At 37.2% G+C, this 21238-nt stretch overlaps 1 protein-coding gene across 2 annotated transcripts; it reads left to right on the forward strand.

Annotated features, from left to right (window-relative positions):
* The first annotated feature begins 637 nt into the window (after positions 1 to 637).
* On the forward strand, positions 638 to 20698 carry pdxkb (pyridoxal (pyridoxine, vitamin B6) kinase b). Of its 2 annotated transcripts, XM_055204626.2 has the most exons (12): positions 638 to 972; positions 2429 to 2483; positions 9157 to 9261; positions 15055 to 15138; positions 18264 to 18298; positions 18423 to 18508; positions 18678 to 18723; positions 18845 to 18956; positions 19089 to 19225; positions 19346 to 19412; positions 19511 to 19665; positions 19810 to 20698. In XM_055204626.2, the coding sequence occupies exons 1-11, from the start codon at positions 892 to 894 to the stop codon at positions 19621 to 19623; spliced, it is 921 nt and encodes a 306-aa protein (XP_055060601.1). In that variant the 5' UTR covers positions 638 to 891; the 3' UTR covers positions 19624 to 19665; positions 19810 to 20698. The 2 variants fall into 2 exon arrangements, with proteins under 2 accessions (XP_055060601.1, XP_055060600.1); XM_055204625.2 differs by having other exon boundaries at positions 639 to 972; positions 19511 to 20698.
* The last annotated feature ends 540 nt before the right edge of the window (positions 20699 to 21238 follow it).

Consider the following 21238-nt stretch of genomic DNA (forward strand, 5'->3'; position numbering starts at 1 on the left):
GTTTATGAAGCACTGGTGACCCAATTATAGCACTTACACAAAAGTCAGATTTTCATGATGTGCCCCCTTTAAAACTTATTTTAGCCTTACATTATAATTTTTCAGGCAAGTCGGTTTTTTTATTACAAAAGGGTAATACAGAAACATATTTGTGACAAATTAAAGTTATTTTTAAGCGTTTATTCACTTATGAGAGAGGCGGAATCTATGGGCGGAATAGACATGACAGGTTACCAACACCGGTGACGTCAAACATCACCCATGCGTGGCCTGACGTCACCACAGACTGCGGTTTGTGATTGGAGTTTTTCAGAGCGGGTCTCTCTCTGTAAGGACCCCGCTTCTACAGTTAGCTACAATTTGATTGCACGAATGCCGCTTTATAACATGTCATTTCTCACGGGGTGCATAAAATACATTATTTTGTATAGACAGATTAAATGACTTAAATAAATACATTTTTTAAAATTAAATCACAACATTAAATACCTATAAATGCCCTATAAAGACAAATATGTGTCGAATATCTAGATTTTGACGGAGTTATCATTGATGTTTGTCATGCATATCTGCTATTGTTATCTCAAATGTATGTTAAAAATAGCCTACACTTGAAAAAAGCGAAAACAAGCGCTGCGATCGTCGTTGTGATGTCAGTAAATTTAGGTGCCCCCTCAGGATGCCTGACTAGTCGCGCTCACCAATGAACGTCTACAGTGTGAATGTCCTTCATTTCTCTGTCTGGCTATTGAACTTGCCATCGCGGATCTAAATTGGGATTAAAATAAGAGAGAGAAGAGTAACACAGATCTAGTTTGTCGCTGCAGCCTCACGAGCTCCTAAATCGCGTGACATTCTGGAGCGTGTAAAACAACTTTGACTGCGCGCGACATGGAGTGCCGAGTGCTGTCGATTCAGAGTCATGTCGTGAGAGGATACGTTGGAAATAAATCGGCGTCCTTTCCCTTACAGGTGAGACATCAAGGTAACGTCGTTTGTAGAAGTGGGAAATACACAAATGTTGTTCAAGGAGCCTGACAGCATGCCGATGTGCAAAGTAAAGGTCACATGGTCAATACCCATCATCATTTGATGCCTTGTAACATGCATTGCAGTTCGTGCACAATTCAAGTCTATGTATTTGTTAAATAATTGATATGTTCAGAACTTTGTCCTCTGCATGCTTGTTGCATTGTGCTGCCTGACAGTTACCTGGGTCAAAGAAGTAATGCTATTCCCATATATAAACTTATCTCGTGAGGATATAACGCTTGTATACAAAGTCGGCTCATACAAAACCAGTGGTGGCCAGCAGGTTATATTGGCACAACCCACTTGCGGTGAAACCGGCAGACACACGGCGACTGTCATTTTTAACAGGAGTAACACTGGCGTTCATCATCTCTGAATCACTGATTGTCGATTTCCGAAGCATCATTTGGCACGTGGGATTGCGCTGCGTCCAAACTATGAAACCACGCTCATTAGATTTTGAATGGGTCTGTCAGAAAGCTACTGTCCTCAAAAGCTCTTCATGATTCCTTCTGCATGCTTTTGTTATCATTGCCAGTCATATTCAAAGACAACAATCACATATGTATTAAAAAATACGATATAGCAGTTTATTTAACGAAAAAATAGGGGGGAAAATACCAAAATTATTCTGCATGCTCGCGGTGTCTTACGTTTCCAATGCTGACGTGACGTCACAGCAGGGGGATTTAATTCAAGCCGAGTCGTGACATTTGCTTTTTTTAACGGTTCTAAAATCTCCTCACAAACGTTCATTTCTTATAACGCGACAGATGACGTTTTATTCATACGTTTATTATTTAAACTTTGAATAACGTGTTTCAATAGGCGATTGTCACATTGAGATGGAGAATAAATAATAATAATATTGAAATGAACGAATTATTTTAAATTTTTTTATTAAATTACCTTATCAAAAACCGGTAGGCACTTATTAATGAATATTGATATCACAAAATAGACGAGCACGTTTCAGTCAGGTTTTGCTATAGAGAACTTTTCATTTTCTGCTCAATAATACGCCATTTAAAAATAGATTACATTTATAAACCATTACACTTATTGATTACATTATTGATTTTTGTATGTTGTATGTGGAGGGATTCCGAAACTACTAACATAATAATACATTGTTCTTGTATGGCATTTTAAACATGTCTTCAGGTTAATATTGTGTTTTTAATCATTTTTTTTAAGATGGAAAAACAAGTGTTTACTTGTTTCTTGAGCTATCAACATGGACTTGGAAAACACAAGGATTGACTAAAGTTAACTAATTCAAGTCTCTGTGAATATTGCACTTGTAGTTCAAGGATGTGTGTGTGATGTGTTAGACTCTCTGAATAAACTTTCATAAAAAATAAGCGTTTATAAATGCAATATTTTGTTATTTCAGGTCTTGGGGTTTGAAGTGGACTCGATCAACTCTGTTCAGTTTTCTAACCACACAGGTAGGCTGAATTTGATTACGCAAGCATTTTGCTAATACACAGCAAAACAATCTTGCATAAGTATTTCTTCAGTTTGAGTACCTAGGTTTGTGTTGTTTAGTTATTTAGTTATAAATTAACTCTTCTTTTTAACTGTAAAAGTTAAAAGTGAACTATGTTTGCACAAATCATCCTTTAAAGTGTTACAGAAGCATTTATTTGTATTATTACCTAACATGGGTTGATGAGTGATTGCTGTATTGTGACATCATAAGTGTGCGCCTTTTTCCACCTTATGACCTCATTATTGGCAGAGTCAGACAACTTTTTGTTAACCTGTCACAGAACAGAAGAAAAATGACATTGCATTTAGGGCTGTAACGATATATCGTGTGTCCCATTAAAAAGACATGTCTAAAATCGAATCTGCATCGCTGCATTGCAATTCTGTATTTCATGCGCAGCTTGTGCGTGTACTATGGCGTTTTGGTCAGTAAGAAGTCCGTTATTAATCTAAAATCATTATGAGTCGTTTATAACGCGCATTTAAAAAAGCAACACTCGTTAAACAAAATCATTCAAAATATTCTTTATTATCATGAAAATACCTGAAACAATCTGAAGAACGGCGATATACATATTCCTGTAGACATTTCCTGCTACTTCTTCTGTTGCACAATTGGAGTTTCTGCCCGAGAGCGCCCCATGGCTTTTGGATGTGGCGGCATTTCACCGTAATTCATTCAAATTCATTCATTGAGAAAACACGCATTTGCACGATAAATTGTTACAGCCCTAATGACAGTGCTTATTATTGCATGTTGCATATGTATCTGTACAGCTTTTTGTTGAACTGTTGAAGTGGAGGTGCAATTTTTTGGACCAAATCCCATTGTATGAGCTATAAGTTAGCATTTCATAAGATGATTTCTGTTGAATCGTAAAAACAGGCAACAACATTGCTCAGCCAGTACTTAAAGAGCTCCTATGGTCCGATTCACGATTTTACATTTCCTTTGGTGTGTAAGTGTGTATTAGTACATGTTAATGATATACAAAAGGTAGGCTACATACCCCAAAGTAAACGATGGCGCGATTTATCGTCTCCAACGTAAATCTCTTTTCTTGGACTACAAAAGACACACAGATTGTAGGCAACAGTTTACTTCCTGGGATTGATGATGTAGTAAAGACAGACATTATTATAATTCCTCCCACTTTGGACTCACAGCCTGTAAGTTAACTCCTGTTAGCATTGCATTGTGAGCAAATCTTTCAAACATGGTAAGGAGCGTCACATTTCTGGCTGATGTCAGAGTTCTTCAGGCCAACTCTGGCGACACAGCGCTTTTCAAATCAATACGTTTTGTACAAAATCAGTGCATTTCAGGAAGACTGTATATATGGAGCTACAAAAATGTACAGTATGTGGAAAATAATATATTTTAAAGTAGGGATGTAACGATTCAATCGCGATTCAATCGCGGTCCTCATTAAAAATGCCTGTCTGAAATCGATTCTGAATCGCAAGGCTGCGATTCTTTGTTTTATGCACAGCTTGTGCCTGTATTACGGCATTTGGTCAGTAGGAAGTCCTTATCAATCTAAAATCATTATGAGTCGGAGTCGTTTATAACGTGCATTTATAAAAGCAACACTCGTTAAACAAAATCATTCAAAATATTCTTTATTATCATGAAAATACCTGAAACAATTTGAAGAACAGCGTATAAATATTCCTGTGTAGACATTTCCTGGAATAGCGTTTGTAATGCTACTTCTTGTGTGGCACAAAGGGAGTTTCTGCATGAGAGCGCCCCCTGGCGTTCGGATGTGCCGGGATTTCACCGTAATTCATTCAAATTCATTAATTGAGAAAACGTGCATTTGCACGATGAATCGTTACACCCCTATTTTTAACCATAAACCACGTGAACACATTGTATTATACCAAATACACAAAATAACGTTGTTTTCAATGAAATGGGTGCGCTTTAAGTCTTTGTTAGGGATGCACTGAATGTTCGGCAACCGAAATATTTGCCCGGAAATTGCAAAAAATAATTTACGGTGTTTGGCCGAACAAGTGAAAAGACAGAATAAAATTTACCGAACAATGAGGTCTTTGATAACGTGATCGAATAGCAACCAGCGCAGAGTGGGAGGCATGCAAATGTAGCAAACATGTTGGTGAACGCATTTTAAAGTGTCAGAGAAAGACACGAAAACTTTCAGCACTAAAAGTTTAATTTATCATCTAAATGAAGACATCCTGAACAGCATGAAGCGTATGAGAAAGACACGACAGCGGCGTTCATGGGTATCTGCTTAATGCACAAGCATGGAGAACGAGAGATTTTAGCTCTTCATCTCATGTGGTAGATGAGAAGAGGAACTGCAGTATGTAATAAAAACTTCCTAAAGCCAGTAAAGTCCTACAATGACAAACACACTTATATTAAATGAGAAATAAAATGTTTATGAATAATAAGCTTTTTGTTAGACCGCTTTTTCTCTGTCATGCTCCTGTCAACTTTGCCGCCATCTTTCTCGCTCTCTCTGCTCGTGCTTGATTGTGCACGCAGGCGCGGGTCCGCTGTCCAACATACAGTGCAGTGCTGCATAAGCATTATTGCAAGTTTCTTAAGGCAGAGTAATGAATAGGTTATTTGAATTTTGTGTGGAAAATTGGAATAGAAGATCGGATTAATATCCGTTTAGCCAAGACTCATTTATGTGGTCGAAATAAACCGTTTTAATTTATCTTTAGCTATCTGATCAGAGAAGTGACCAGGTGTAAAAGGCCCTATAATGATGGCTGAAATTTAAAAAAAGATTAATTGCTGAATAATATTAAATAAATAAAGTAAAAATGACATTCTGAAAATGTCCTGAGAAAAATGGACAAAATGATTAGGACATTTAAAAAAAAAGTGGTATTGCTAAACACTGATTCTGGACCAGCCTCTTAAAGTCACATTTAATTTTATGCAACATATAAAAACCTTAACTGGTCTTAGATCAGTAGTCTAAACAATACGTTACATGTGGTACAACCTTTTCTTGGATGTTGCCCTGTGACTGTGCTCCTGCTCTGCTTCGTTGCTTTCTTCTCCTCGGGGCCTTAATGTCTTTAGCCACTGGAGTTATTTAAGCTTATAGTGGAAACCAGACTTATACACTTCTACATGAATTTATATCTCTAAAGCAGCCATTGTCACCATAGTTAATGGTGTACCACAGGTATGAGTGCTTTTCTGTTGTTAAGGATAGCCTATTTATATACATGTGAGGTAAACAATAGCTGTGTCCCAATTCGAAGGATGGACGTGTCTTTTGAAGACAAGGACTCGGTCTTTGAAGATCGCAGCTTCTGCAAAGAGAAGTGAAATGAGACTGTCTAGCCTTCAGAGGATATGTAATTTGATTCACCTGCTGTACGCGCCCACCACATCTGTCAGTGGGACACACAGAGATGTTATGACATATTAAAATAAATATGGAAACAGAAAAATATGAATTTTATTTTTATAAATTTATCCAACAGTATATCAAATTAATCAACCTTAGAAATATATGCAACATACACAGAATAATATTAATACTAAACATAACTTCTAATAATAAAACTTTTTTTATTTAACAAAGGTTTTAAATGTTTGTTTTAAAATATCTAGCCGTGATATTCTGATGTAACAGGCGTGCAATGAATCGCTGTAAAGGATCCATTCGTTCTATCCTTCGGACGCATTTTGAGGTTGCATTTTAAGCATCCTTCGAATTGGTATGCCCTTACTAGCCTTCAGTTGCGCTGCTGTGATACAATTTGTCTTAGAACGCAGCTTTCGGAGGAAAAGTCAATTCTATTCGTTACTGTATTGTCCCGAATATAAGACGACTTTGATTATAAGACGTCGCCCCCTTTTCAAAGTATACCTTTGGGAAAAATACTTTTTGAAGACCAACTCTTGTCTTTTATAAATAAATGCTTTAAATTAAAAATACTTTTCATAAGTCAAAGGTGTCCAGTTTGGTTCCCCACATTCTTTAATACATTTCATACCTCATACAGTACCATATATAACCTGCAGTCCATCTGGAGTTAATAACAATTAGCCCATGCTATTCATCTCGTGTTGAAAAACATGCTGCCTGTTAATATTTTATTAACATTAGAAATCTGCTTTACTATAAACGACTGTAGTTTATCAGGTTGCGTCATGTCCAGGTGAACTTGGTTATGCTTTTTAGCGCCACCTACCGCATTTTTGCGTGTGTACAGTTCGATTGAAATGTAATCGTTTGAAACTTTAATAAAAGACAACATTTGTTTATTGAGAGGCATTTGCATAAAAAAAATTATGTCGTATATTCAACAATATGGTATTTTATAGTGTGCATTGACCTAATGCTACAGTATGTTTTGCCATATCACAACTCGCTTTAAATAGTGATTTCTTTCATCCGGATATGTTGTTGTGAAAAATGTCAGCATGTAAGTGTTGACACCAGGGCTGACCTCATCGCGATGATGTCAGATCACCGCGATGATTGCACATCTCTCTAAAAAACACAAGGGGGAGCTGTAGCGCATGTATAAACGAGACATGACAGTATCAGACGGTGCTCCTTAACTGACAGTGTAATGCGATACATTGCAAAGCCATTTAATACAGTGGAAAAAACTGCATTTAAAGAAATGCTGCAAAACTTTAAACTATTATCATTAAATAATTACTTTTAAATATGGGTTGTGTGTATTAATGTTCACTGCTAGGTAAACCTTGTAAAATATTTAATTTAAATAATCACAACAATGTTTGAAAATTATTTCATGAACAAATAAAATGTATGAGAAATAAATGTCAAAGCAATAAAACAGGCAATTAATCGTCATAATCACCAAAGCCCTAAAACAGGCAATTAATCGTCATAATCGTCACAATTTATTAGGCAATTAACCGTCAGCCAAATTTCATAATTGTGACAGCCCTAATTAATACTCTACAATGAAAGTTTTCGGATTTTATCAAATCCATCAAAATCTGTAACAGCTTATATAACATAAAGGAGAAATATATTTATTTTTACTTGCAGATTGAATGTGTCTAATTTAAATAAATTCTGATGCAGGTCCATAATTCCTCCCAGTCCGTAATGTTGCTTTGTTGTTTTTTCAGCACTTGGTTCACATTAACATTTGGGTTGTCAGTGTTCACCAGTCAACAAACTAGTTCTAAGTAAATGCAAATAATTTTCTGGTAAATCTCAAAGGCCCATTAGTATTGGCTTACGTATTACATGACGAAGACTAATGCAAACCAGTTACAATTAAACATGAGGTTTGTTTGAAGTAACCATTGTCACAGCCGGCTTGCAAACCGTAACAAAAAAGGAGACAACACGTTGTGTAAGGGTCAAAAAGAGTAACATTTAATACGATAAAATAAGAAATAAGACTAAAGCAAACAAATAAGTGGGAAACGAGACGACAGAGAAAGCGAGGGGAGCGAGCAACATAATTCTGATGGGAACTGCTTAAATTTGCCGGCGTCAGCTTCAACACAGGTGTAAGTCCTCAGAAATCATGACTTCACTCACCCTAACACCGTCCTGCAAAACAAGCAAAAAGGAAAAACCAAACAACCAACAATATGGGTTCATAACACCATAGACGGTGACCCAGTGACCATAGAAGTGTGCTTACTAGGGATGATCATATTGATTGGTTAACAGAAGGAAAGAATTTAGGACGGATTAATACTATATGTTAAAAGAAAAAAATATTACAGAATGAAAATATTATGCCTAGAGACATTTCGGCACTTAAACAATGCAATATACGCTAAATAAACACTGCAATATTACATTAAAAAAATAAGAAATATCAGTTTTGATTTCAATGGGACTTTAAATGCATTCATATGTTAAACATTCTTATCCTTGCTATATTTAAAATGGATTTCTTGCTTAAAAACTCACCAGATGTTATCAGTGGTACTTACATTTTGTCATTTCATGATATTCAGCACTCTTGTAGTGAACTACAGCCACTTTCTGTCTATTGAAATGGCAGTAACTGAAATCTCTCTGAGATTTTTACAGGTGCATGTGTTAGCATAGTAAAACATAAATGGGTGCCGCAAGGCTTTATGGGTAGAAACCGTTTATGCAATCGCATGCGTGGTATTCGGATGCGTCCCATGATCGTGATTGGGTGTGAAATAGAGTATCTGCATGATGTGTGTGGGCACAGTGATTTGGATTAGAGGTTCGTGATTCGTGTGGTGTTTCCAGCAGAGATGCAGAAAACGATGACGACAGACACCGGCCTTATCGCAAAACGCACGCACGCACACACACAGACCACCACGACAATGATGCGTCTTTCATCCATCGCCTCAGGCTTTCCTCTGTCCTGTTTCTTAGCAACAAGAAACAAACCATGTGACCGACCCAGTGACTCACCTGAATTGTGACATCACGGCTTGCTCAGCAACAGCAAAAGCCTTTGACGAAACAGAATGGGGTTTGGTCCACCACCCGTGTACAGTACATCTGTGTCTTGTAATGGTTACAGACAAGATTTCTATGCGTACTCCACATATCCTGTCAGTATTGTACACTGCATATCTGATTGCTGCTGCTGCTGCTGCTGTTGTGTGTGTTTGACCTTTGACCTGTCATTATTTAGGTTACTCTCACTGGAAGGGGCAGGTGCTGACAGCGGACGAGCTTCACGTCTTGTATGAAGGGATCAAACTGAATAACGTCAACCACTATGACTACGTACTCACAGGTGAGCACCAAACACCTAGCGCACTCTTTAGTCATTTGTTGAGGTCTCAGGTTTCTTTATTTAAAAAAAAAAACTTTTTACTTTCGTCATAGTTCTTATAGATAAATGTAAATTTTGTAATAAAACACGCATAACCAGTGAGATTTGATGTTATCAGCATGCTGCCATTTTTTTAATCGAATAAGCTCAAAATATTAATAGTTTCTCTTACAAACATAGTGTTTCGCTTTAGATAACATAGATAAACCACTAGAGTCATTTGAATAACTTTGATTGCTTTGGCTCCCCTTGTGATGTCAGAAGAGGATAATACCGCCCTATCCAACCACGGCACTGCCATTTAGTGCAGAGCTCATTTGCATTTTAAAGGACACACCCAAAATGGCACATTTTTGCTCACACCTACAAAGAGGCAATTTTAAAAATTGTAATAAATTATCTATATGTTTTTTTTTTCAAATCAAGGACTTTGCTGCTGTAACATGGTTGCAGGAGGCGTATTGATATTACGCACTGCCCGAAAATAGTCCTCTGCTATTGAAAGTTACTAAGGGGACTATTTTTGGCTGCTACGTAATATCATCGCGCCTCCTGCAGCCATGTTACGGCAGCAAAGTCCCAGATTATTACGCCAGAATAAGAATATAGTTCCTAGCATATCAGTCTAGAAAATCACATATTTTAATTTTCTGTCGATCTTAGTACACAATGTAACTACAGAAGAGTCAAGTTTTAAATAGGAAAAATTTTGATCTCTTTGGTCATTTTTTAGCATGATGCTAATGGTCTAATCAGATTCAATGAATCATGCTAAGCTATGCTAAAAGTGGTACCGCCAAACCCAGAGATCAGCTGAATGGATTCCAAAATGGTAAAAATCAAATGTTTAACTCTAGGGAGCTGGAAAATTAGTATATTTTTTAAAAAAGTGGAATGTCCCTTTAAAAAAGTCTTGTAAAATGTCCCCTTTAATTTAAATCTTGGCCTTGAAAGAAACATTTAAATCTGACAGGAGCTGACAAAACCTTCAATGCACCTCGTCGCATGCTGTTTGTGCTATGGAGGAAGAGAATGATACCAAAATTTGTGTGGCGTGTTGATGCAGAGTTATGCTTTTACGTTTTTTTGTCATTGGTCTTAAAGGTGACATAGAATGATTGAACGGAGTATTTATCCTTGTTCTGTGATGTGGCATGTAGACAAAAAATTTTTTTGTTTTGGTCTGTAATGCCTAAGAAGCTTCCTAAAAACCTCTCTCAGATAGCTCTATTAGGGTGGGGGATTTTTGGTGGTTTTGCACCTATTTGGCTCCCCCTACTGGCTTAACTTGCAATCTCATTACTGATTGGCTGACTTTGCTGCCACTAAAAAAATGCCAATTATTTTAAAGTGGAGGGGCAGTTAGATGCCTGTGATGTCATAAGCATCAGTTTTTCAGATTGGGCTGTTTTCTGGCTGACATTTCTAAAAGAGGAATTTCTATGAGACTGAGATGTTTAGCATGCTTTGCACTTTTTGTATGTTTGTGAATGTGGGTAGACTACCTTTATTCAACAAAGACAAGGTAAAAATGGTTTTTCATTCTCTGTCCCCTTTAAGATTTTCCATAAAACTGACATTGATGAAATGTGTTGGTTGTTTTAATGTGAGACAATGGACAAACTAGGTCATGTTCGGGAGCCCCAAGGGATCTGAATGTCGTAAAGATATGGAAATGGGCTCTTTTGACTTGGAATAGGGGATGGAAATCGGCTTCATCATTGCGGCAGTGATTTTTGCACACACAAGTGTAGTACTTCAGAACATGTTTAGTCATTTTCTGTTGTTTAACGAAACAATATTGATTGGGGAACTTCCTGAATCATTGGTAATGTGCATGCTTTACTTAAACAGATAGTTCACCCAAAAATGAAAACAGATTTGGGGGACCACTGACTTCCATAGTATAATTTTTTTCCTCTATGGAAGTCAATGGTGCCCCAGATCTGCTTGGTTACAAACATTTTTCAAAAATCTTCCTTTGTGTTCAGTGACATGTTAATAAGTTTGGAACAACTTGAGAGTGAATAAATGATGAGAACATTTTCATTTTTTTGTGTGAATTATCCCTTTAAGAGGCCCTTTATTAAATACAACCAAAATAAAAACAATAGATTCTAATTGAATCACCAAATTGGTTTACAAAACCCAGTTTTATCGTGTAGTCAAAGAATGAGGGAAAAGAGAAGTCTCTCTCTTTCTCTATCTCTCTTCTGACACTTCTAACTAGCACCGAGGGAACGTAGAGGACATGTGGTCATATAGTTGCAGGTCTGGCACAAGCCGACAGAGACGTTTTGCTTCATTGAGTGTGTTAGCAGGCGAGAAGTCTCTTGTGCATGAACTCGCCTTTATCGTCACCTTGAGAGAGCAGCAGAGAACAGAATGGATGAAGGAAAAATAAGAAGATTGGAGAACTAGAGAGCCAAGATTTCACATTGCTTTCCAGACACAATCTCTGCCCAAAAACTAAAGGCTACCTCTCCAGAATTTAAAGGGGATAGGTCACCCAAAAATGAAAATTCTGATATAATTTGCTCACCCTCATGTTGTTACAAACCTGTATACATTTCTGTGTTATGCTGAACACAAAGATGATATTTTGAGCTTTTTCTGTAACCAAACCATTTTTGAGCACCACTGACTTCCATAGTATTCTCTTTCCTACTGTAGAAGTCAATGGTGCTCCTGTTACCTGCTTGATTAAAAATATATTCTTTTTTGTTAAGCAAAACACTGAAATTTATTCAGGTTTGTAACAACCTGAGGTTAAGTAAATGATGACAGAATTTTTATTTTTGGGTGAACCATCCCTTTAAGCTCTAACTCCTAAAAGGTACTCTGACCCAGTGTGTGATTGGTCTATGATTTATTATGAAATATTCATTATAAACAAATCACCCAATTGTTGGAACAACTTGCATATAAAAATGATTGATATAAAAAGGCAAGAGGGTTTGTTTGAGTGTTGTGTCTTGGAGTAGGGTTAGGAGACACCAGTAGAAAATAAAATTAGCTTGGTGTTTTACTCTTTCCCCGTCCGCGTTGAAAAAAAATTGCCAATCAGCGCCAGCCGTTTAATGCCTTTTAGAAAATTTTATTCTTTAAATATATAAACATTAGGGAGACCGATAACTCTTTATATTGGGGGCCGATAACCGATATATATATATATAGGCCGATAAATATTCCTATTTCACAATGAAAAACTCACAGACCGCGGACATCTTGTCTTTGCGCTAGACTAGCATACTCTTCTTAAGCCCGCAACACGTGTCATCTTTGTGCTATGTCACAGAAAGCACCAATCAAAACTTCACATGGCCAGCAATGAGCAAGTGAAGTGGTTCAACAAACCAAAATAATGCATCATTTATCGGCTTTCATTTATCGGCCTAATTTTGCTATCAGACCGATAACCGATAATATTAAAAATAGGCAGTTATCGGTATGTCGGCCGATATATCGTGCATCCCTAATAAACATACAATATATCAAATGAAGGAACAGACTCTCTGCTTTCAAACAATCCTACCTTTATTTGTTCTCTTCTTATCACCTCTCAAATATAGGTTGGTTTCTTTAAAAATACAAAATTTTAAGCAAAAAACTGAGATAATTGCATTTTTGTAAAGGACTTTTATTAGAGTTCAAATTTAAAGCGATCCTCAAAACATACATGGAGTTTTAAGTGTTTTAATAATTACAGGTTTTATAAGTTGGGTAAGAGCACCACCTGGTGCATAATATCAGAAATAAGGATTGGCGGAAAACTTGTCACTGTCAGGGATTGTTTTCTCTTAAAGGCGGAGTCCACGATGTTTGAAAAACGCATTGGAAAAGGAGACGGGCCGACTACCAAAACACACTTATAGCCAATGAAATCAAATCAAATGCCGGGTTGCGTATGTGTGGGGCGGGTCTATCAACAGAAGGTCCAGATTCTATTGGGGTAGGGGCGTGTTTGTTTAGGTGATTTCAAATATCAACATCAAACATCATGGACTCCGCCTTTAATTGACGAGTTTGCTCGTTAATGGCAGGGAAAGAGTTAAAAAGCTTGCCACGCGTCTAGTTTTGAAGGGCACATATTTTTACAAGACTGTATTTATATGTGTACCTTGAAATGCAAATGAGCTACTGCCCTTCCTTACCATCAGACAGTGAGCGCTTTTGGTTAAAAATAGATCTGATTCTAGGGCTGCAGCTATCGATTATTTTTGTAATCGATTAATCTAGCACTGAATCAATCGAGTAATCGGATAAAAATGTTGTGTGTGTTTTTAAACAACCAAAACAAATAATGCATAACGAAAATGATGTGGCTGTAAAATGCATTTGGCAAGCATTTGGATTATTTCTAAAAAAAAAAAAAACCCAGAGGTATTTGTCACCAAAAAATAAGCCTGTTTATTTCAATTTTTAACCATTTAGTGCTTATAAGTGCCAGTGCCAACAATTAAGCATTTTAATTTATTAATATGCACAACAGGTTTCATGCTGTAATCTAGCCCTGACATCAAAGTAAATATCTGGTTTATGTACATTTCTACACCTGCAGCATTTACCATTAGGCTACTAACAAATAATATATAATTTCTGGGGTGAGCCAGAACTATTTGCTATAGTAACAACCTGTGTGTGTGTGTGGGTGTGCGTGCACGTGCACCTGTGTTTGTGTGTGTGCACGCGTGCTGTGCGTGAGGAAGAGTGACACCCCAGTCAGACGTTCAGTTGCTTCATTGCATTTTGGTACAGCAGAAATACATACATTTATTTTCAATAAAACGCTGCATTTGGTTTGCATCACTTGCATTGTGGTGCATTTTAGGTTAAGAATCCGTTCGAAAAATCACAACGTCACGTCCCGCTATATACAGTGAATGCATGCTGAAATTATTGTTGCGTGGCTACATAAAAGTTTAAGCATATGTGATGCATTGCACGATCGTTCTGACTCGCGGGGGGGACGAGGGTGCATGCGTGTATGTGAAGGCGGGGGTCCTTTTTTAAGCTATACTCTCTTGCAATTGAACGTGAATACGTTTACTACTTAAAAACATCAAAGCTAAACATCATATCTAGTCAAACCGCATAACGACATCGCTACAAATACAGTATGGGATTTAAATCAGCGAAAGCTACGTTACCTTGTTTCATCGACGCTTGGTGAAACAGCAGTGGATGTTTTCGGTTCAGATGCTGAATGTAATCTGCCCTATCTGATTCCTGTAAAAACTTTTTGAGATAGTATCTTTAGCCACTGTAGCTTAATCAGTGTGATGTCACATTATCACGTGAATCAGAACAGTATGTCTAATGAGCCTGCTTTGGTTTAATATGGATTGAAAAAGATGTAGAAGGTGGTTTTTTTTTTTCATTGTAGAGTCCACACACTGCCAACACGCATTTATGTCCAACCCCCTGGATTTTGCATAATAAGTGCCCTTTAAATTAACAAACTTGCACATTTTGGTTCGTTTATGTAGTTCTGGGAAGTCCTGTTAAATTTAAGTAATGTTCTTTACTGTGATTTATTATATTTTTGACTACTAAAGGAAAGTATTTTCGATATTGTTCTGGCATGTGGTGCCTTTAAATGTCACTGCTGTAGAGTAGATGAATCTCACTGACATTTAATTTAGCTCAACATTCAAGTAGAGCCATGTTGAAATGAATCAGGGTTTCATGCCATAGCTTCACTGTACAATGTAAAGCGCATATTGTGATTGAACTGTTTCTTTATTGCTGTAGGTTACACAAGAGATACATCATTCCTGGAGATGGTGGTTGATATTGTACAGGAGCTGAAGAGAGCCAATCCTAATCTTGTATATGGTGAGTTTCTCTCTGTCTGTTAAGACACATGACAGGAATTGGTGTGTATATTTTATAAAATATAATGAAATACATATGCATATATGTAGAATAACATAGCAAAGTAAATATTAAACATTACCCCAAGATTTACTCGCCCTCAAGCAATCTGAGATGCATATGTCCATCATCTTTCAGACAAACACATTTGGAGTTATTTTTGTGAAGCGATCTGAAGAAAAAAACATCACATGGTGAAATTTTAGGTTTTGATACAATATAAAAGCTGGGTTTAAGCCCTTTTCAGAACTATTTTTGTTGCTTTCATATTTGTTTAAAACAGAAGTTATGGCTACCTTAAGTCGTCTGATAGCTGTAATTTTCAGGAACAAAATTTTAAGAAAAAAACGGGTTTAGAGAGAGGCAATGAAAATAGAAGCACAACAATCAGGTAGTTCAAGTAAAAGTCACTTTACTGTGGTAAAAGACTTATTTTAGTCACTTTGCATGTTGTTAAAGATTCAAAATAGTCACTTTGACCCCGAGGAACACACAACACTTAGAAACATTTGAACATCATGTTATTTATTATATTATCTATACTGCATCTATTCACTTTTATTGTATTTTACTTACTAGTGAAGGGTTACGTTGTTTATCATGGGCATGGCCTCTGAAGGTTTGATCAAATGTCCATCATAAATGTCCGAAGCAGCATACTTCCATACGCAAAACAGTAGGCGAGGTGAGTACTATGTCCGTATTCATAGTATTTGAAAAAACAGTAGGCAAAAGTACTACTACTTCCGGCAAGATCCAGAAGTGTTTATTCGAGAGACACTTTGATATCCCGTGATCCCCGGGAGAGGCGTCACCCAATGAAGAAGACTACGAAGGGATGTTGTTTTTATTCAAAAATGCCTTAAAGCGGTAATGCGGCTCTATTCAAATGCATATACACATATTAAACAGCTGTCCCTTGTGGCTAAATTGCGGTTGTTTAACGTTATTCTAGTTTCAACATGGTGTATATGTAGTACCTCCGAATTCATTTATACAATTCATATTCATACTATATAGTACCTACTGGTTTAAAGCAACACTATGTAGTTTCCATGTAAAAATGGCTTACAGCTCCCCCATGTGGTTAAAAAGTGCAACAGTGCCTGGTATCAGACACTCTTCTGCAGGCAGGGGGAGGGGCGGGGCTGTGTGCTCTACCCTCCACCGCCACTTTCAGAGTGTGCTTGTAGCAGCTAGGAGGCTGCTCAGGTTGCAGCAACAGTACAATTTGTCCAGTTAAAAGTTGTTCTATCACTGAAATAATTTTAGAGACATTATTTAAAGGTAAAAAAACTACATAGTGTTGCTTTAAGTAGTGAGATTTCAGACGCAGCCCTTCCAAGCTTATTATGGGAGAAAACGGGATCAGGGAACAACTTTTGCCCAAAAAGGTGCATCCATCCGTCACAAAAGTAATCCACATGGCTCCAAGGGTTTGATGAAGAATCGCCTGAGTCCAAGTTGGCGGTGTTACTGGAAGCTGGTTATTAAAGGAAAACACCACCGTTTTTTATATTTTACTATGTTTTTACCTCAATTTAGACAAATTAATACATACCTATATTTTTTCAATGCGTGCACTTATTTTTGTACAGCGCGTTATGAATGTGTTAGCATTTAGCCTAGCCCCATTCATTCCTTAGGATCCAAACAGGGATGAATTTAGAAGCCACAAGAAGCCAGTAAGTATGAATGATAAAACGTGGCGATTTTTGTGTTTGGTGGCTCCCAAATTCATCCCTGTCTGGATCCCAAGGAACGAACGGGGCCAAGCCAAACGCCAACACATCCACGACACGCTGCACAAAGATCAAGTGCACACACTGAACAAAGATAGGCATGTATTCACCTGTCCAAGCCGAGGCAAGAACGTAGCCAAATACCGAAAAAAAAAAAGATGTTTTACTTTAAAGTTTATAAAGTTTAAAATATAGATATTTTTCTTGCAAAATTGCATTGATTATCTGCAGAAGACCCTTATTATCTCATTGGCCCCTGTGGATTACCTCTGTGAAGAATGAATGCACTTTTTGGGGGTTTAAAGTCAGAAGTTTTTCCCTGATCCCTGTTTTCTATTATGATGGACATATGTATCTCGGATTGCTTGAGGGTGAGTTAATCATGGGGTGGGTGATTCTCACGAAAACTTGGTTTTAAAAATCTCAAGCATGAAAATGTAAAAATTGCTTAAATTTACTTTTTTTCCCACCAGACATTGAAAAACAAAGTCTGGAGTAAATGGGAACATTAATTTAAAAACTTTTACTTATCATTTAACACTTTTTGTAACATAATTAAAAAAAATTCTCATTACCGCAACAGTCAGAAAACATCAACACTGACATATTTTCAAAATGACATGACAAACCTGAAAGAACATAATTTGGAGATTCTGCACATGCATTTAAAATCAAAGTATTATGCTTCTATTAATTAAATTAACATTTAATAAGCATCTGTTGTGGTAATGATAATCAAAATGTCGTGTAAGCATTCTGACCAGACAATATTTCAAATTAACTGTAAAAAAATTATCTTACCTGGTAGCCATCTTGAAGTAACTGGTCCATGTGCTTGGTCACTCAAAATCAAACTTTATTAAAATTCTGTATGTGTGCTTAAACTGTTCTCAAAAAGTGTTGCGGAGGATGAGAACATCAGGCATGGACATATCATTTTCCTAATTTTTCTTCATTATTATTATACATGAATATTCAGTAAATATTTTTTCTGTCATCTAAAGTAGTCTAACAAGACATCCATTTATTTTTTTTCTTAATATTTTTGTGTTAATTTGATTAAATTACAACATAACGCATGTTCAAACACAGCCGGACACATTGCGGTAATGAGAATTTCAGCAGAAAATGAGATAAAATTTACAATTATAAATTTTTATGTTGAAAGGTAGAACACAGTATTGTGTTAATTCTGATGCTTTTTAATGTTACTATATTACACATTTTAAAGCTAAAATCATTAGTGCTGTGGTGTTTCAATGGTTTCGTGAGAATCACCCGCGTAATTTTGATATTTGGCTGACCTCCTAGTTAAACATAACTTTCTTTTCTCCTGTTTCTCAGTTTGTGACCCTGTCCTGGGTGACCATGGTTCAATGGTAAGCTTCTTTGTTCTCTGCGTACTTACCAGATACTTTTTGCTTCCTTTGTATATCTACTTCCAAATTTGCATCACGATGTGTTGAATTTGTTCATTTGACAGGCAGATTTGTTTCTTTGCAGTATGTTCCAGAAAATCTGCATCCGGTCTACAAGAATAAAGTGGTACCGGTGGCCGATATTATCACACCGAACCAGTTTGAAGCCGAGTGAGTAGAATTTATCCACTCAGCAGCTTTGCTTGTTTTTGATGCAAAGGCACCCCTTACTGTACTCGTTGAATGAAAAGTGGTGGTTTAGTGGCCTCTGGTGGCCAGTGCTAGCATAACACACATTATCACCGATCAACTCATATGACTTTAAAATTCTGCATTACAGGCTGTTGACAGGGAAGAATATTAGCACAGAGAAAGATGCTGTTGAGGTGAGTTTAAGTACACACACACACACACACACACACACACACACACACACACACATTTCTAAAGTCAAGCATGAGTATATAAAGCCCAACCATTGTCAGTACATAATGTTTGTGTGTCCAGGTGATGGATCTGCTTCATAAGATGGGTCCAGACACCGTGGTCATCACCAGCTCAGATCTGCCTCCTCGTCAAGGAGACCGATTTCTGGTGTCTTTTGGCAGTCAACGCATTTGTAAGTACATGTGTGAGTGAATTTTTAACAAATAATGCAACGCACAGGGTCGCTCTAACTAAAGCTGTCACTATTACTGCACTGTGTTTTGTAGAATGTGAATAGATAACTGCTTTTGTGTATATCTGGCAGTGATGCCAGATGGCACGAGGAAGACCCAGCGGGTCCGAATAGAGGTGCCAAAAGTAGACGCGGTGTTTGTGGGCACCGGTGATCTATTTGCTGCTATGCTCCTTGCCTGGACCCACCATTACCCAACGGACCTGAAGGTGCACCGTCTTGCATCATTATAATGTCATTATGCAGCACTGCCATGCATGCCTTATAATTGCATTTTAACGAGCGTATATTGAACTTTGTCTCTTTGTTATATTTTGTGTCTTTCTCAGATGGCATGTGAAAAGACTTTCTCGGTTATGTACCATGTCATTAAGAGGACTATCTCATATGCTTTCGGTAACGCATTCGTATTGACTTGATTACAATCATAGTAGTGTCACCAATGACATTGTATATATACATGTCTCCTCTGTCTCTCGTTCCTGTGCTCTCAGAGATGGCAGGCCCCGGTAGAAGACCCAGCCCGGCCCAGCTGGAGTTGCGCATGGTCCAGAGCAAAGCCGACATAGAAGATCCAGCCATAGTCATGGAGGCAACTGTACTATAGAGTCGCCAAACAACTCCAACATCTCATCCACATCATCATCATGTAATGTGACATTGCCTTAGAATCTCAGACAGATCCATTTCGAGAGATTCAGCAGGGTACAGCCAATCAAACGCAAGGGAGGTGGGGCAAATCGTGTTTTTCATCCCCTCTCTCTCTCTCTCTCTTCCTGTTTTTCTCTCAAAGCTCCTTGAAGAACTCCGGTTCGTCCTGCACATTAAGCCCAGATTCCTGACCAGGTCAGTTATGTACCTAAACTGCCAGTGATCTAGTGAGGACCAATTTCACAAATTAAGTGATGTCAGTGTGGGTTTGACACTGCTGTGTTGTTATACGGGGAGGGGGGGTCAAGACCAATAAGGTTATATCTTAAGGAAAGTCTGAGTCTTAATAGGCTTTATGCCCAGCTGCACTGCTTCCTGAACTTCGGCCGGCTCCTTGTTTCCTGTCTGCCATTGTTGGACGGGCTGATTAATCCAGGTATGTCTTATTATTGTTGTTGTTGTGACTACTGAGGTCAGGCACACCTGGATTGATCAGTTTGTCCAGTGGTGGCGGACGGGGGGCAGGGAGCTGGCTGAGGTAAAGGAGGTAGTGCAGCTGGGCATAAAGTCTATTCATCCCAAAATGTAAAGTATAGGAAATTATTGGTAGTAGTTACGAATTATTATTTTTTTAAGTAAATGCAAATTCCATTTAAAATGCATTATTTATAATTGGTGTGTAAATTGTAAAGATCGTTTTGAGAGTACATTTAAGTATTTATTACGGTAGCTTTTGTTGTTACGGAAATTGATTTATGCGTATATTATATTATATTATTATATTATATATTATTATATTATATTATATTATATTATTTTCTAGACAAGATGACAAAAAGATTTTAATACCTTGTCACTATTAAAAGAAAGAAATGGGTTAGTTGCCGTAAAGATAATGTTACAATGCGAAAAATAATACAGAGTTAACTCTTTCCCCGCCAGCGTTTTTTTTTAAGTTGCCAGCCAGCGCCAGCACTGCAAAAAATGATTTGCAAGGAAAAAATTATTGGTATTTTTATCTTGATTTCAGTGGAAGTATCTAAAAATTCTTAAATTAAGATGCCTTTTCTTGATTGAGCCAAAACGACCCAAGAAAATAAGTCTAGTTTTTAGACCAAAAATATCAAATTTAAGTGATTTTGTGTATAAAACAAGCAAAAAAATCTGCCAGTGGGATAAGCACAATTTTTTTTCTTAAACACTAAATTCAAGAAAAATTCAAGACAAATTTGCTTACTCCATTGGCAGATTTTTTTTCTTGTTTTATGCTCAGGATCACTTGAGTTTTATGTTTTTGGTCTGGAAGCTGGACTTGTTTTCTTGGGTCGTTTTGCTCATCGGGAAAAGGCATCTTAATTTAAGAATTTTTTTTCTTGAAAATCAATTTTTGCAGTGAGCCTAGTATTTTTGTTTTGTTTTCAGTAGAAGTATCTAAAAATTCTTAAATCAAGATGTATTTTCTCAGTCGCTTTGGTACAATTCTCAGATCAGAATTGAAATTCTCAAAACTGCTTGTTCAATTCTCACATCATTGTGTCACTTGTGCACATCAAAAAAGCAGTTTCACATTT

This window comes from Misgurnus anguillicaudatus, chromosome 3 (assembly GCF_027580225.2).
Source record: "Misgurnus anguillicaudatus chromosome 3, ASM2758022v2, whole genome shotgun sequence".
Taxonomy (NCBI): Eukaryota; Metazoa; Chordata; class Actinopteri; order Cypriniformes; family Cobitidae; genus Misgurnus; species Misgurnus anguillicaudatus.

Excerpts from the sequence above, each read along its gene's own strand:
- pdxkb (XM_055204626.2), top strand. The coding sequence starts at position 892 with ATGGAGTGCCGAGTGCTGTCGATTCAGAGTCATGTCGTGAGAGGATAC. Across the intron at positions 15,139-18,263 it reads CAATCCTAATCTTGTATATG|TTTGTGACCCTGTCCTGGGT; the intron begins GTGAGTTTCTCT and ends CCTGTTTCTCAG. Across the intron at positions 18,299-18,422 it reads TGGGTGACCATGGTTCAATG|TATGTTCCAGAAAATCTGCA; the intron begins GTAAGCTTCTTT and ends GTTTCTTTGCAG.